At 47.6% G+C, this 12,950-nt stretch overlaps 1 protein-coding gene across 1 annotated transcript in view; it reads left to right on the forward strand.

The window, feature by feature from the left end:
• Positions 1 to 12,577, forward strand: part of LOC147718248 (nicotinamide N-methyltransferase-like) — a 90,210-nt gene extending 77,633 nt beyond the window's left edge. The window contains exon 3 of the mRNA XM_086966655.1: positions 11,801 to 12,577. Coding sequence (XP_086822781.1) covers positions 11,801 to 12,254 — 454 coding nt within the window. The 3' untranslated portion in view covers positions 12,255 to 12,577. The remainder of the gene's footprint in view (positions 1 to 11,800) is intronic.
• Positions 12,578 to 12,950: the final 373 nt, after the last annotated feature.

Here is a 12,950-nt window from a genome sequence, read left to right on the forward strand (position 1 = left end):
CACTACAGAAACAAAGCAGAAACCTAACTCATTTTCAAAATACATTTCCAATATGCACCATTCTATTTTTAAACAACATTACAAACTAACATGACACAAAATGCAAGAATAAAGAAGCACAAGATGCTTCTTAATCTTTCCCATAGTGCATACAGCGCTCTATCTTTTTTAAAAGACTCATTACTCACCTTTAAAAATGCTTTGAAAGATTTAGAACAGTGTCAGTCACACACAACACATATTCTAAAGCCGAATCTCTGAATAATGCTTCTTTAACTGGAGCCTCAGAATAATGGCACAGATTCTTTCTCAATACAGACCCATATTCTTGTACATAACCTATGACAATTCTTCCAAAACAAGTTCAAAACCAAACTGCACATTTTAATTGGTTGTACATTTGAACACTTTCAAACTCACATAACATTCACCCATCCCCCACTGCTCATTCACCCTGTTACCATGGTAACTCACTCCTAACCCAGCACACAGTGCAGAAGTTCATCATACTATGTTGCAAAAAATACAGCAAGGGTGTTTGACCTCTCAATGTACTAGCTAATCAACTGCAATGTTTCTTTAAATGACTTTTTCTCAACCACTGAAATGACTTTTTACAAAATAATAGCATGCACCCTAATTTTCAGTGGAGATTTTAAAGAAACAAGTTCAAGTTCAAGTTCAGGAATTTGTATAGCGCACTACTCACCCAGAGGGTCTCAAGGCGCTTGAGGGAGGGTAAGTGCATTACTTATCGAATAGCCAGGTTTTTAGTTGCTTTCTGAAGGAGAGTTCAAGCTCAAGTTAAATCATTTGTATAGCGCACTACTCACCCAGAGGGTCTCAAGGCGCTGGGGGAAGGGGTTCAATATTTGTCGAATAGCCAGGTGTTGATTTATTTTCTGAAGGAGATGTGGTTCTGAGTAACCATTAAGGCGGAGGTGGGTGGGGAGAGAGTTCCAGGTATTGGCAGCCAGGAAGGAGAAGGATCTGCCACCCATGGTGCATTTCCGGATGCAAAGGATTGCGGCGAGGGCTTGATTGGACGATGTTAGTTGGCGGGTGGGTTTGTAGAAGGACAGTCGAGTGTTGAGGCATTCGGGTCCTAGGTTGTAGAGGGCTTTATATGCGTGGGTGAGAAGGCGAAAAGTAATTCTTTTGTTGACGGGTAGCCAGTGGAGGTCTTTTAGATGTCCGGAGATGTGATCTTGGCGTGGGATGTCTAATATGAGTCTTGCTGACGCGTTTTGGATGCGCTGGAGTTTTTTCTGTAGTTTTGCTGAGATTCCTGCGTATAGTGTGTTACCATAATCCAGTCAACTCGTGACCAAAGCGTGGGTGACAGTCTTTCTTGTCTCGAGGGGGATCCAGCGGAAGATCTTTTTGAGAATGCGAAGTACGTTGAAGCAGGAGGACGAGACGGCGTTGACTTGTCTGGACATCGAGAGAGAGGAGTCTAGGATGAAGCCAAGGTTACGTGCATGGTCTGTGGGTGTGGGTGCTGCACCCAGAGCGGAAGGCCACCAAGAGTCATCCCAGGCTGAGGGGGAAGATCCTAGGATGAGCACTTCCGTTTTGTCTGAGTTGAGTTTAAGGCAGCTATGTTTCATCCATTCAGCTACTTCTTTCATGCCTTCGTGAAGGTTGGTTTTGGCGGTGTTGGGGTCTTTGGTGAGGGAAAGGATTAACTGGGTGTCGTCGGCGTAAGAGATGTTGTTAAGGTTGTGTTGACGCGCAATGGAGGCGAGAGGACTCATGTAGACGTTGAAGACGTCTACATGAGTCCTCTCTGAGTCCTCTATGAGTGCTGTTGACCGTCTGGACTCGTGCCAAAGCGCTCGCTCCCCACGCCTCCTGATTCCTGAACATAGCGCCTACTGCTGGAGCGCTTTCCCTGAAGCGCTTTCCCTGCTCTCTGCTACTGCAACTTCTAAACTGCACTGCCCTGCTATCGGCATTTGGTATCGTAGCCTGCTGCTTTTTCAAATTACTATTGTCAGCCCACTCTGCCGGTCATAGCGCATCACACCGTAGCGCCACACCTAAATGATCTGTTCTTGAGCGTGACAGTACCGAGACATTGAAACAGCCTGCTCTTGCTTTTACTGTTTTATTTGGCATTTCAGATTGTTTACCTCGCCTCAGTTTCGTTTTCTCTCCCCGACCACTGTCTTGTTGTTGTGCTTCCCTTGGCCCGCCTACCCTCCCCGCTACTGCCTCCCAGCTGCCCCTCCCACGCTCCGCCCCCCTCCACTCTCCATTAAAGACTGATAACCCAACGTGCAGCGGTCACGCGCAGCGGTCGCGCCGAAGGTGCGTTAAAGGTAAGCCCGTCTACGCCCATCCGCGCCTGGACCGCGCCCAGCGCCAGACCCCCTGTTCCCTGCCTCACCCACCCCTCCCGCATTACTTACGACGCCACCACCCTCCTAGCAGTAAACCCCAGACGACTCCCTAACTGCGCCCAAGCAGCACCAGGACACACCCATGGACCCTTCACCTGCCTCTCCTGCAAATTCTCCTGCATCGAGACCCCCACCAAACCCACAAACACCAAACAAAGATCCAACACCAACCACCTTAAATGCATCCTTCTCAACACCCGCTCGGTTCACAAACACGCCATCGACCTCTGGAATCTACTCGGACATCGCCTTCCTAACAGAAACCTGGATGAATGCCTCCTCAGCTCCAGACATCACCATAGCCATCCCGGACGGCTACAAGGTCATCCGTAAGGACCGCACCATCCAAAGAGGTGGAGGCATCGCCATCATCCACAAGAACACCATCCGCGTCTCAACCAGCCCAGAAGACAACTTCGCTACCGCCGAACACCTTCACTTCCAGATCCACACCGACCCAAAGACCACACTCAGAGGCACCCTCCTCTACAGGCCACCAGGACCCCGTACAAAGTTCAGCGAAGACATCCCTGATTTCATCACCCTACACACCCTCCTCTCGGAAGAATACATTCTACTGGGAGACCTCAATTTCCACCTAGAAAAGAGCAACAACAGTAACACCACCACCCTTCTGGACAAATCTCGCCAACCTCAGACTCAAACAACTTGTCAACACCCCCACACACTATGCTGGACACACACTCAACCCTATCTTCACTTCCAGCAAGCATATCTCCTTCACTCACACCACACCCCTCCACTGGACGGACCACAGTTGCATCCACTTCATTTACAATAAGACCACGATCCACAACCACCCTCAACCAACTCTGCGAAGAAATTGGAAAAAAATCACCATCGACCAGATTTCCACATCGCTTCTTCAAAAACCCCCTGCCTATTCAACGAACCCTAACCAAGCCGCCATCAACCTCACACAATGGTTAACCCAAACGGCCGACAAACTAGCACCCTTGAAAAAACATCAAATCAAGCAAGGAAGCAAGAACGCCCCCTGGTTCAACGAAGACCTTAAGAAATCCAAGAAGCTCTGTCGTTCCCTTGAGAAAATTTGGAAAAAAGACCCAAACACTATCACCCAAGCCGCCTTCAAAAACGCCACCCGCAAACACTACCAAATAATCCGGACAGCCAAGAAATCAGCACTCAAAGACCGACTAGACAACCACGCCCACAACAGCAAGGAACTTTTCAACATCATCAAAGAATTCACCAACCCCACCGCCAGCTCAAACGACATCACCCCCTCTCAAATCCTCTGCGACTCCCTCGCCTCATTTTTCCATGACAAAATCGCCAACATTCATAACAGCTTTGACAACCAACCCGCAAACCAGTCCACACCACTCACCTCCGAACCTGTACCTCCTCCGAACAACCTTTTCGACTGGAACCCAATCACCACAGAAGACACCATTCGCCTGATGAACTCCATCCACTCAGGATCCCCTACAGACCCATACCCTCATCACATCTTCAACAAAGCAATCTCCATCATCGCACCCCATCTCCGAGACGTGATCAACTGCTCCCTCAACTCCGCCACATTCCCAGAAAGCTGGAAACACGCCGAACTCAGCACCCTTCTGAAGAAACCCACAGCTGACCCCAACAAACTCAAAAACTACCGCCCCATCTCGCTCCTCCCATTTCCTGCCAAAGTCATTGAGAAAGCCATCAACAATCAGCTCGCCGCCTTCCTCAAAACGAACAAATCTCTCGACTCCTCACAGTCTGGCTTCCGAGCCAAACACAGCACCGAGACCGCCCTCATCGCAGCAACAGACGACATTCGAACACTACTGGACAACGGAGACACAGTCGCCCTGATCCTCCTTGACCTCTCTGCAGCCTTCGACACAGTCTGCCACAGCACCCTGATACAACGCCTCAGAAACATTGGAATTCAAGGAAAAGCATTGGACTGGATCATCTCGTTCCTCGCTGTGGACGGTTAAGGGTCAGGGTTGTTTTGTAGCTGAAGTGAACACAGCTGTGGTCCGTCCAGTGGAGAGCAGTAGTGCGATCGAAGGAGATGTGCTTGCTGGAGGTGAAGATGGGGTCGAGTGTGTGTCGGGCTACATGGGTGGGGGTGTCCACAAGTTGTTTGAGTCCGAGATTGGCCAGGTTGTCCAGAAGGGTGGTGGTGTTGCTGTCGTGTTTGTTTTCAAGGTGGTAGTTGAGGTCTCCTAGTAGAATGTAGTTCTCGGAGGCGAGGGCGTGTGGGCTGACGAAGTCCGTGATGTCATCGCTGAATTGAGAGCGGGTACCTGGAGGCCTGTAGATGAGGGTGGTCCTGGGGTCGGCGTGGATCTGAAAGTGGAGATGTTCGGCGGTTGCAAGATTGTCGTCGGAGTTGGTTCTGATTTTGATGGTGTTTCTGTGGACGATGGCGATGCCTCCTCCTGTTTGATTGGTGCGGTCTTTTCGGATAACCTTGTATGTGTCCGGTATGGCTATGGCGATGTCGGGTGCTGATGATGTGTTCATCCATGTTTCTGTAAGGAAGGCGATGCCCGGTGACGCAGTGTCGAGAAGGTCTCAGAGATCCGTTGCGTGTCTGTTACCGAGCGGGTGATGAGCAGGATGCACTTCAGGCGGTTATAGTCGGGGATGTGTATGGAGGAAGTGGGTTTGGTGAGGGTCCTGGAACAGTTGAACTTGCAGGAGAGGCAGGCGAATGGGCCGTGGGTACGTCCTGGGGTGGCTTCGCAGCATTGTGGAGTGCGTCCGGGGTTGAGGGTGAGAAGAGTTGCGGCATCGTATGTGATTCTAGTGGGCTGGGTACGGTGGGGACCAGGGGGTCTGGCGCTGGGCGCAGACGGGTGTAGACGGGCTTACCTTTGGCGCACCTTCGGCGCGACCGCTGCGCGTGGACGCTGACCGTAGGTCCATCTGTCATAAATGGAATTAGGAGGGGGGCCGCAGGGAGGTGTGCTCGGGGTGGAGGGCGGGCTGGCAGGCACAACAACAAACAAAATGTCCGCTAATCTCAGCACAGGCACCACGATATCGGCAGAAGCAGGAATTGAATCTGCAATGTGGGCAGAGGCGCAGATACTCTTGGAAGCAGGCAGAGTCAACAGCTGTTACTAGCGCAGCAGGCACTTTAATATTTTACTCGCGCTACCGGAAAAGCAATCACTCGCGCGATGTGGGCTGAGGGTATAGCTTAAGCAGCGCTACTAGAATGCTAAACACAAACACTGGTGGCAATATCTCCTCAAGCGCTACGATACCCAGTTTCCAGGGAGCCTGGGGATCGGCCGATGCTGCACGAGTCTGAACGAGTGGTTCTGTGTAAGTCGGAGGTGAGTGGGGAGAGAATTCCAGGTTTTGGCCGCTAAGTAGGAGAAGGATCTTCCTCCCATGGTGGATCTGTGGATGGGCGGAATTGCGGCGAAGGCTAGTTTGGATGATCGTAGTTGGCGGGTGGGAGTGTAGAAGGACAGTCGTGTGTTGAGGCATTCGGGTCCTAGGTCGTAGAGGGCCTTGTGTGCGTGGGTGAGGAGACGGAACGTTATTCTCTTGTTAACGGGGAGCCAGTGGAGATCCTCCAGGTGACCGGAAATGTGAGCATGACAGGGGATGTCCAGTATGAGTCTGGCTGAGGCGTTTTGGATGCGTTGGAGTTTTTTCTGTAGTTTAGCTGTGGTGCCGGCGTAAAGGGTATTTCCATAATCTAGTCGGTTGGTGACCAATGCGTGGGTGACTGTCTTTCTTGCTTCGGTGGGGATCCAGCGGAAGATTTTTTTGAGCATGCGTAGGATGTTGAAGCATGAAGAAGAGACGGCGTTGACTTGTCTGGTCATCGAGAGGGAGGAGTCTAGGATGAAGCCCAGGTTACGTGCGTGATCTGTAGGTATGGGTGCTGTGCCCAGGGCCGGTGGCCACCATGAGTGGTCCCAGGCAGAGGGGGATGATCCTAAGATGAGGACTTCCGTTTTGTCCGAGTTAAGTGAAGATCCTTGTGGTACACCACAGATGACTTCGGTGGCCTATGATTTGAATGGGGGGAGGCAGACTCTCTCGGTTCTTCCGGCGAGGAACGAGATGCTCCAATCCAAAGCTTTCCCTTGAATTCCTACATTGTTGAGGCATTGTATGAGTGTGCTATGACATACTGTGTCGAAGGCGGCGGAGAGGTCGAGTCGGATGAGGGCAACTGTTTAACCGTTGTCCAGTAGCGTTCGGATGTCGTCTGTAGCTGCGATGAGGGCGGTTTCGGTGCTGTGTTTGGCTCGGAAGCCGGACTGTGAAGGGTCGAGGGAATTGTTGGATTCAAGGAGGGCGGCGAGCTGACTATTGACGGCTTTCTCAATGACTTTGGCAGGAAATGGGAGGAGTGAGATGGGGCGGTAGTTCTTAAGTTCAGAGGGGTCTGCTGTGGGTTTCTTCAGAAGGGCGCTGAGTTCGGCATGTTTCCAGCTTTCCGGGAAGGTAGCGGAGTTGAAGGAACAGTTGATGACATCGCGGAGATGGGGTGCGATACTAGAGTCTGCTTTGTTAAAGATGTGGTGGGGACATGGGTCGGTTGGCGATCCTGAGTGGATGGAGTTCATCAGGCGGATGGTGTCTTCAGAGGAGATTGGGTTCCAGGCGAAAAGGTTGTGAGGTTGCTGTTTTGGTTCGGTGGTGGGTGGATTGGGCTGTTCAACTGACTGGTTTTGAAAGCTGTTATGTATGTCGGCGATTTTGTTGTGAAAGAAAGAGGATAAGGAGTCGCAGAGGTCTTGGGAGGGAGTGATGTCGTTGGTGCCGGCGGTGGGGTTGGTAAATTCTTTGACGATGTTAAATAGTTCCTTGCTGTTGTGGGCGTTGTTGTCGAGTCGATCCTTGAATGCTGATTTCTTGGTGGATCGGATCAATTGGTGGTGTTTGCGGGTGGCGTCCTTGAAGGTGGTCAGGTTGTCAGAGGTTGGGTTTTTTTCTCCAGGTTTTCTCGAGGGTACGGCATAGCTTTTTGGATTTCTTAAGGTCATCGTTGAACCAGGGGGCCTTTTTGCTACCTTGTTTGATCTGATGGTTTTTCAAGGGTGCTAGTGCGTCAGCGCTGTGGGTGATCCATTGTGTGAGTTTGGTGGCAGCTTGGTTTGGGTCCGATGTGGTCAGTAGTGATTTTGTTCCAGTTTCTTCGAGGAATGGGTTGTGGGGGGTTGTGGGTCGTGTTTTTTTTGTAGCTGAAGTGAACGCAGCTGTGGTCAGTCCAATGGAGAGCTGTGGTGTGATCGAAGGAGATGTGTTTGCTGGAGGTGAAGATAGGGTGGAGCGTGTGTCCGGCAAGGTGGGTGGGGGAGTCAACAAGTTGTTTGAGTCCGAGATTGGCCAGGTTGTCCAGAAGGGTGGTGGTGTTGCTGTCGTTTTTCTTTTCCAGGTGGAAGTTGAAGTCTCCCAGTAGAATGTAGTTCTCGGAGGTGAGGGCGTGTGGGATGATGAAATCGGTGATGTCTTCGTTGAATTGTTTGCAGGTTCCTGGTGGTCTGTAGATGAGGGTGCCTCTAAGTGTAGTCCTGGGGTCGGTGTGGATCTGGAAGTGAAGGTGTTCGGCGGTCGCGAGGTTAACGTCGATGCTGGTCGTGATTCGGATGGTGTTCTTATGGACGATGGCGATGCCTCCTCCTGTTTGGTTGATGCGATCTTTTCGGATGATCTTGTAAGCGTCCGCGATGGCTATGGCGATGTCGGGCGCTGACGAGGTGTTCATCCAGGATTCTGTAAGGAAGGCGACGTCCAGCGATGCAGTGTCGAGTAGGTCCCAGATTTCAGTGGCGTGTCTGTGGACCGAACGGGTGTTCAGCAAGATGCACTTCAGGTGGTTGGAGTTGGGGCTGTGTTTGGAGGTAGTGGGTTTGGTGTGGGTCCTGGTGCAGGCGAACTTGCAGGAGAGGCAGGTGAATGGACCATGAGTGTGTCCTGGGGCAGCCGTGCAGCATTGTGGTGTGCGTCCGGGGTTGAGAGCCAGGAGGGTAGCGGCGTCATACGTTGTGCGGGTGGAGTGGGTTTTGCGAGGACCAGGCGCGGACGGGCTTAGACGGGCTTACCTTTGGCGCACCTTCGGCACGCATGGGGCGCGACTGCAGCGCGTAACCGCTGCGCGTCAGCTGTTCTCGCATAAGTGGATAGAGGGGGTGGGGCGGAGCGAGGGAGGGGCAGCTGGGAGGCGGGAGGCGGGCTGGAGGTGCTGGTTAAGGCACAACAAACAAAATGGTGGGAAAATCGAAACTGAGCCTTGGCGAGATTGGGGCACAGGGAGGTGAGACGCTGAGGGCAGTGGCACCGGCACAAACAGAATATAAATATCGAATTACAAAGCCAAACACCAATACAACCTGAGCACTAGCTGCAAATGCAAAAAAAAATGACTGAAATGACACGAAGTGCACGTTTACAGAATGCAATTTAAAAAGACACAATGCAATTTAAAAAGACACAAAGTGCACGTTTTCAAAGCGGCAGCAGTGGCAGGCAAAACAATGCGGCAATAGCAGGCAGGCGTATAGCACTACGATACCAAATTCAAGCTGTGCAAAGCGCTATGGCAGTCGGGCAGGGGGCACTAAATCATAACCACTTTTTTTCATAACTCCTACTTTTAAACTGCCATTTAATTTCCACAACTCATCTGAATACAAGCACATCTACCTTGAAAATGCAAAAAAGTCTGGTTTGTGGGTCATAGCTATGTCTTCTGGAGTGAAAAATCTGCAAGCAAAAGTGTTATAGCGTGTAAAACCATGATGTGGAGTACCCTAGAGTGGATTGGCAGGTTACAGCGTTTTAGAAAGTGTCAGAGGGTGGAGTGGCATACAGAACATTGTTGGTGAATGGAGTAGTTTACAGTAAAGTGTTATAAAGTGTGGTAGAGTACAGTGTGATATGAAGTTGTAGAGATGATTGGCATACAGTGTGGGGGAAGAGGTGTAGCTCTGCAGCCAGGGTGACTGACAATGGATGTTGGGGCTCACGGTTCGATCCCTGGCACCGGCTGTTGGTCAGCCCAGTACCATGTGCCTCTGGGCAACAGCTTGCTTAATCTTCCCGATGGCCTCCAGTGCCCGGATGCCTGCGGGTAGATGTGCGCTCTACAAATACTGGATTTAGTGGAGTGGCATTCAGTGGAATTGTAGAGTACAGTGGGATGTAGTGGTATTGAAGGAGTTGTGTTGTTGTTGTGTGTCCTAGAGTGAAGTAGAGTGCCCTATAGTGGCATACAGTGTTGTACAGTGGTCTTAAGGGGCATATTGTAGTAGAGTATTTCATAGTGATATAGAGTGTAGTAGAGTTGTATAGAGTTGAGTAGAATGTTGTAGAGTGGGGCAGCATGGAGCAGAGTTTTATAGAGTGGCCCAGAGTTGGGCAAAGTGTCATATACACCATAAAGTGAAATATGTGTATTAGAATGGGATGCAGCTTCCACAGTACTATGTACAAAATATTTTTGAAACACTTGAATACGTAGAACATTGAAGCATGCTATGTCAGTGTATTTGATTTTTTTTAATTTTCTCTGCATATTTAATTTTTTGGTACTTCAGACGTAGTAGTCCGTGAATTTTATAGAAAACAATATACATATATAGAAACTTCATATAATTTTTGCCTTCCTATTACCACTTTAATAAAGTACCTAAATGTATGCCCCTGACTCATAAAACAGACAAACAAATTACTGTGGCTACAGATATCTCCATGTTCAAATGCCTTATGAGTATTAAAATACTACTTACCTCTACTACCCAAAAGGATCATCTGCATACCATAATCTATAATGTTCTCAAGTTTCATTACCATCCGTTCAGCTGTTTTTTGACACTACCTGCAATACACATTTCTATGTAAAGTTTAATAAAGTAAAAACACGTTTTGGGCCACCTCTTTCTTCTTTGCACCTGGTTGACTAATCACCACAACACTTTGTATCCTCTGCTGATGTAGTAAAAGCTATAGGTCTTCTAAGTTTTGTAGAGATTCATCAAAATGGAAGAAAGTTATTAACAGACAAATATCTGAGGAATTCCAGCCTCTGGAAACCCTAACTGTAAATAATACATACATATATGTGGAAGATGTTATTACCTCATTGTGGCAATTCTCTATAAGGGAGATTCTTTACTCTGACTTCTGGGCAGGACACAGGCTGGTTGAGTCCTGGTTACTCCAAGAGCGAAGGGTTTCGAAAATATATTGATCACTCAAAAATTGTATATTGATTACTATGATCAGGAGAGAAAAGTGGTAGTTCCTAAGATGTGGATCTGTTGAAGATATGCAATCATTTAAAAGGGAGGTGAGAATAATCAAGCAGATGTGGGGTCCCGGGGTAAAACTACAATCTAGAAAACGAGGTGCAGAAGGGCAGTAATGAAATTATAAACTGATATTTGCAAAGCCTAGAAAATAAATGTTGTGCAGGGCTCAGCCAGACCCACTAGAGCAAGGGGTTCTCAGACCCAAAAGAAAAGTTGGCACGGAAACTGGAAATACAAAACATAGAGTTTATTACATCTCACGAGGTGGTGCTAAAGTTCGGACAGTACCCTTCGGCACTGTGAGAAGTAGCACAAAGGGCTACCTGACACAAGGCTTATTTATACCCACACAGGGGCTAAAAAGAAGGCGGTACAAAGCTAGAGAGCACATTTTATGTCCATACAATGTAATATCGAGAAGCACCATCGATCAGTGGGAGGAGTTAACAATCTTGGGATCTCGGCTAACACATTTCAATCTATGACTAACGAATAACAGATGTGGACCCTAACGGTCAGCAGCGAGGACAGAAATGCTATTAATAGCTTGTTGCCGGGCAGATTCAAAGGCCATGAGCAGAAAGGTAGGACAACACACATGGTCAACACGAGGTAACACGTGGCAGATAAAATGGCTGCCACAAACTAAAAATGGATGCCCTCAAATGCTAAGATAACGGCAAAACTCAGATGTCTTTTGCTAACAGTCAACTTAATCACTGTCAAATTACAACATAATGTGTCAGTAAAACACAAACACCATTCAGAATGCTTTTGTGTGTGTGTACACATGTATATGATGCATGTGTTTGTGCCTGTCTTTCCGGAGCACATGCTATAAATACTGGACCAGTCACAATGTTTTTTAATGTCTATATCATACAAATCCCATATTGGTTAGAGTAAAGTTCACTAGAGGGACAGAACCTCTTGCAGTCGTTTCTATTTTACCATATTTTAAATATTGTTTTTTCAAAAAATGTAGATATATATATAGTCCCTTTGCAAACAGACTGTTTATATTCATACGAACCAGTTTTGAAAAAGATGCCATAACTTGTGAGAAAATAACATGTTTTAATCAATAATATATTTAAATGGAAAAACAATTTTATTTTTTAGTGACACATGGCCTGAGAAGAAAACTATGTTACAAAGAAAAATCAAGCATGTTCCTAAATATGATGTCAACAAGACTAACCCCTTGTCTCCCATCATCCTGCCTCAGGCTGACTGTCTGATTTTGCCTCATTGTTTGGAGACCCACGTGACAACTAAAGATGGGTTCTGCAATGCTTTAAAAAATGTTTCATCACTGGTAAAAGATGAAGGACATTTAATCCTGATAGCGGGCCTCGATACCACTTATTACACTGTTGGGGACTTTAAGTTTCCCCATCTATTTATGGATGAGAGTTTTATAAGGAAAGCGCTTGGGGATGCTAATTATGTTATCAAGGAGCTGCAGGTTTTTCCTAGGACAGTTTATCAATTGTATGATGTGATAGATTACAGAAGTGTAATACTTGTTCATGCTAAAAAAAAAATACCTGTTTCATGTACTTATGAATCCTAATTGATTGACATAATATCTGCAGAGAGGAAAGGAATAGGTTCTTTCTGTCCTGAATCAAATCCCTTCTGTTTCCTCCTTTGTTGATCTTATTGCTGCTGACATCAGCTCTGCTCTCTGTCTCTCCTTACTTCTTGACCACAGGCCTTTGCTTTTGTTGGGACCGCTTTCCCTTGGATCTGCCAGTTTCTGGTTTAAATATTATCATATTGTCCTTTACTGAAAAATCAAATGGATTGTTGCTCAGTCAATAAGTGCTGGGAGGAGTGATGATTTGATCATGCATTGATTTCATTTGCAGATGTAACGATTATTTAAATCTTACAGTAAAATAATGGTCCATTTGCTCAAAGTATTTAAATCTTGTGTGTTTTGTTCTGCAATGCTCTACCTCTTATGTGTGTGTGTGTGTCCATTAATGCTTATAAATAGATGTTTGAGATATGTAGTGGCTATTTTCCCTTGGAGAATAAGATATCGCCCTCTTCCCACTATCTTTGAATTTTGAATGTGTAGTTTATAATATTTAAATATATTACCAAAAGAGACAGGGTCAGAGCTTTGAACGGTGCAGCACCAGACGTCACTTCTTAATATGCCTCTTAGATTAGCGCTAAACCTCATTGCAACACGTCTGGGATGTGACCCACATGCATCCCAAATAGGCGGTTAGAAACCCCCGTCACCCACAGCTACAAA

The sequence above is a fragment of the Lissotriton vulgaris genome, chromosome 4_1 (genome assembly GCF_964263255.1).
Source record: "Lissotriton vulgaris chromosome 4_1, aLisVul1.2, whole genome shotgun sequence".
Lineage (NCBI taxonomy): Eukaryota > Metazoa > Chordata > Amphibia > Caudata > Salamandridae > Lissotriton > Lissotriton vulgaris.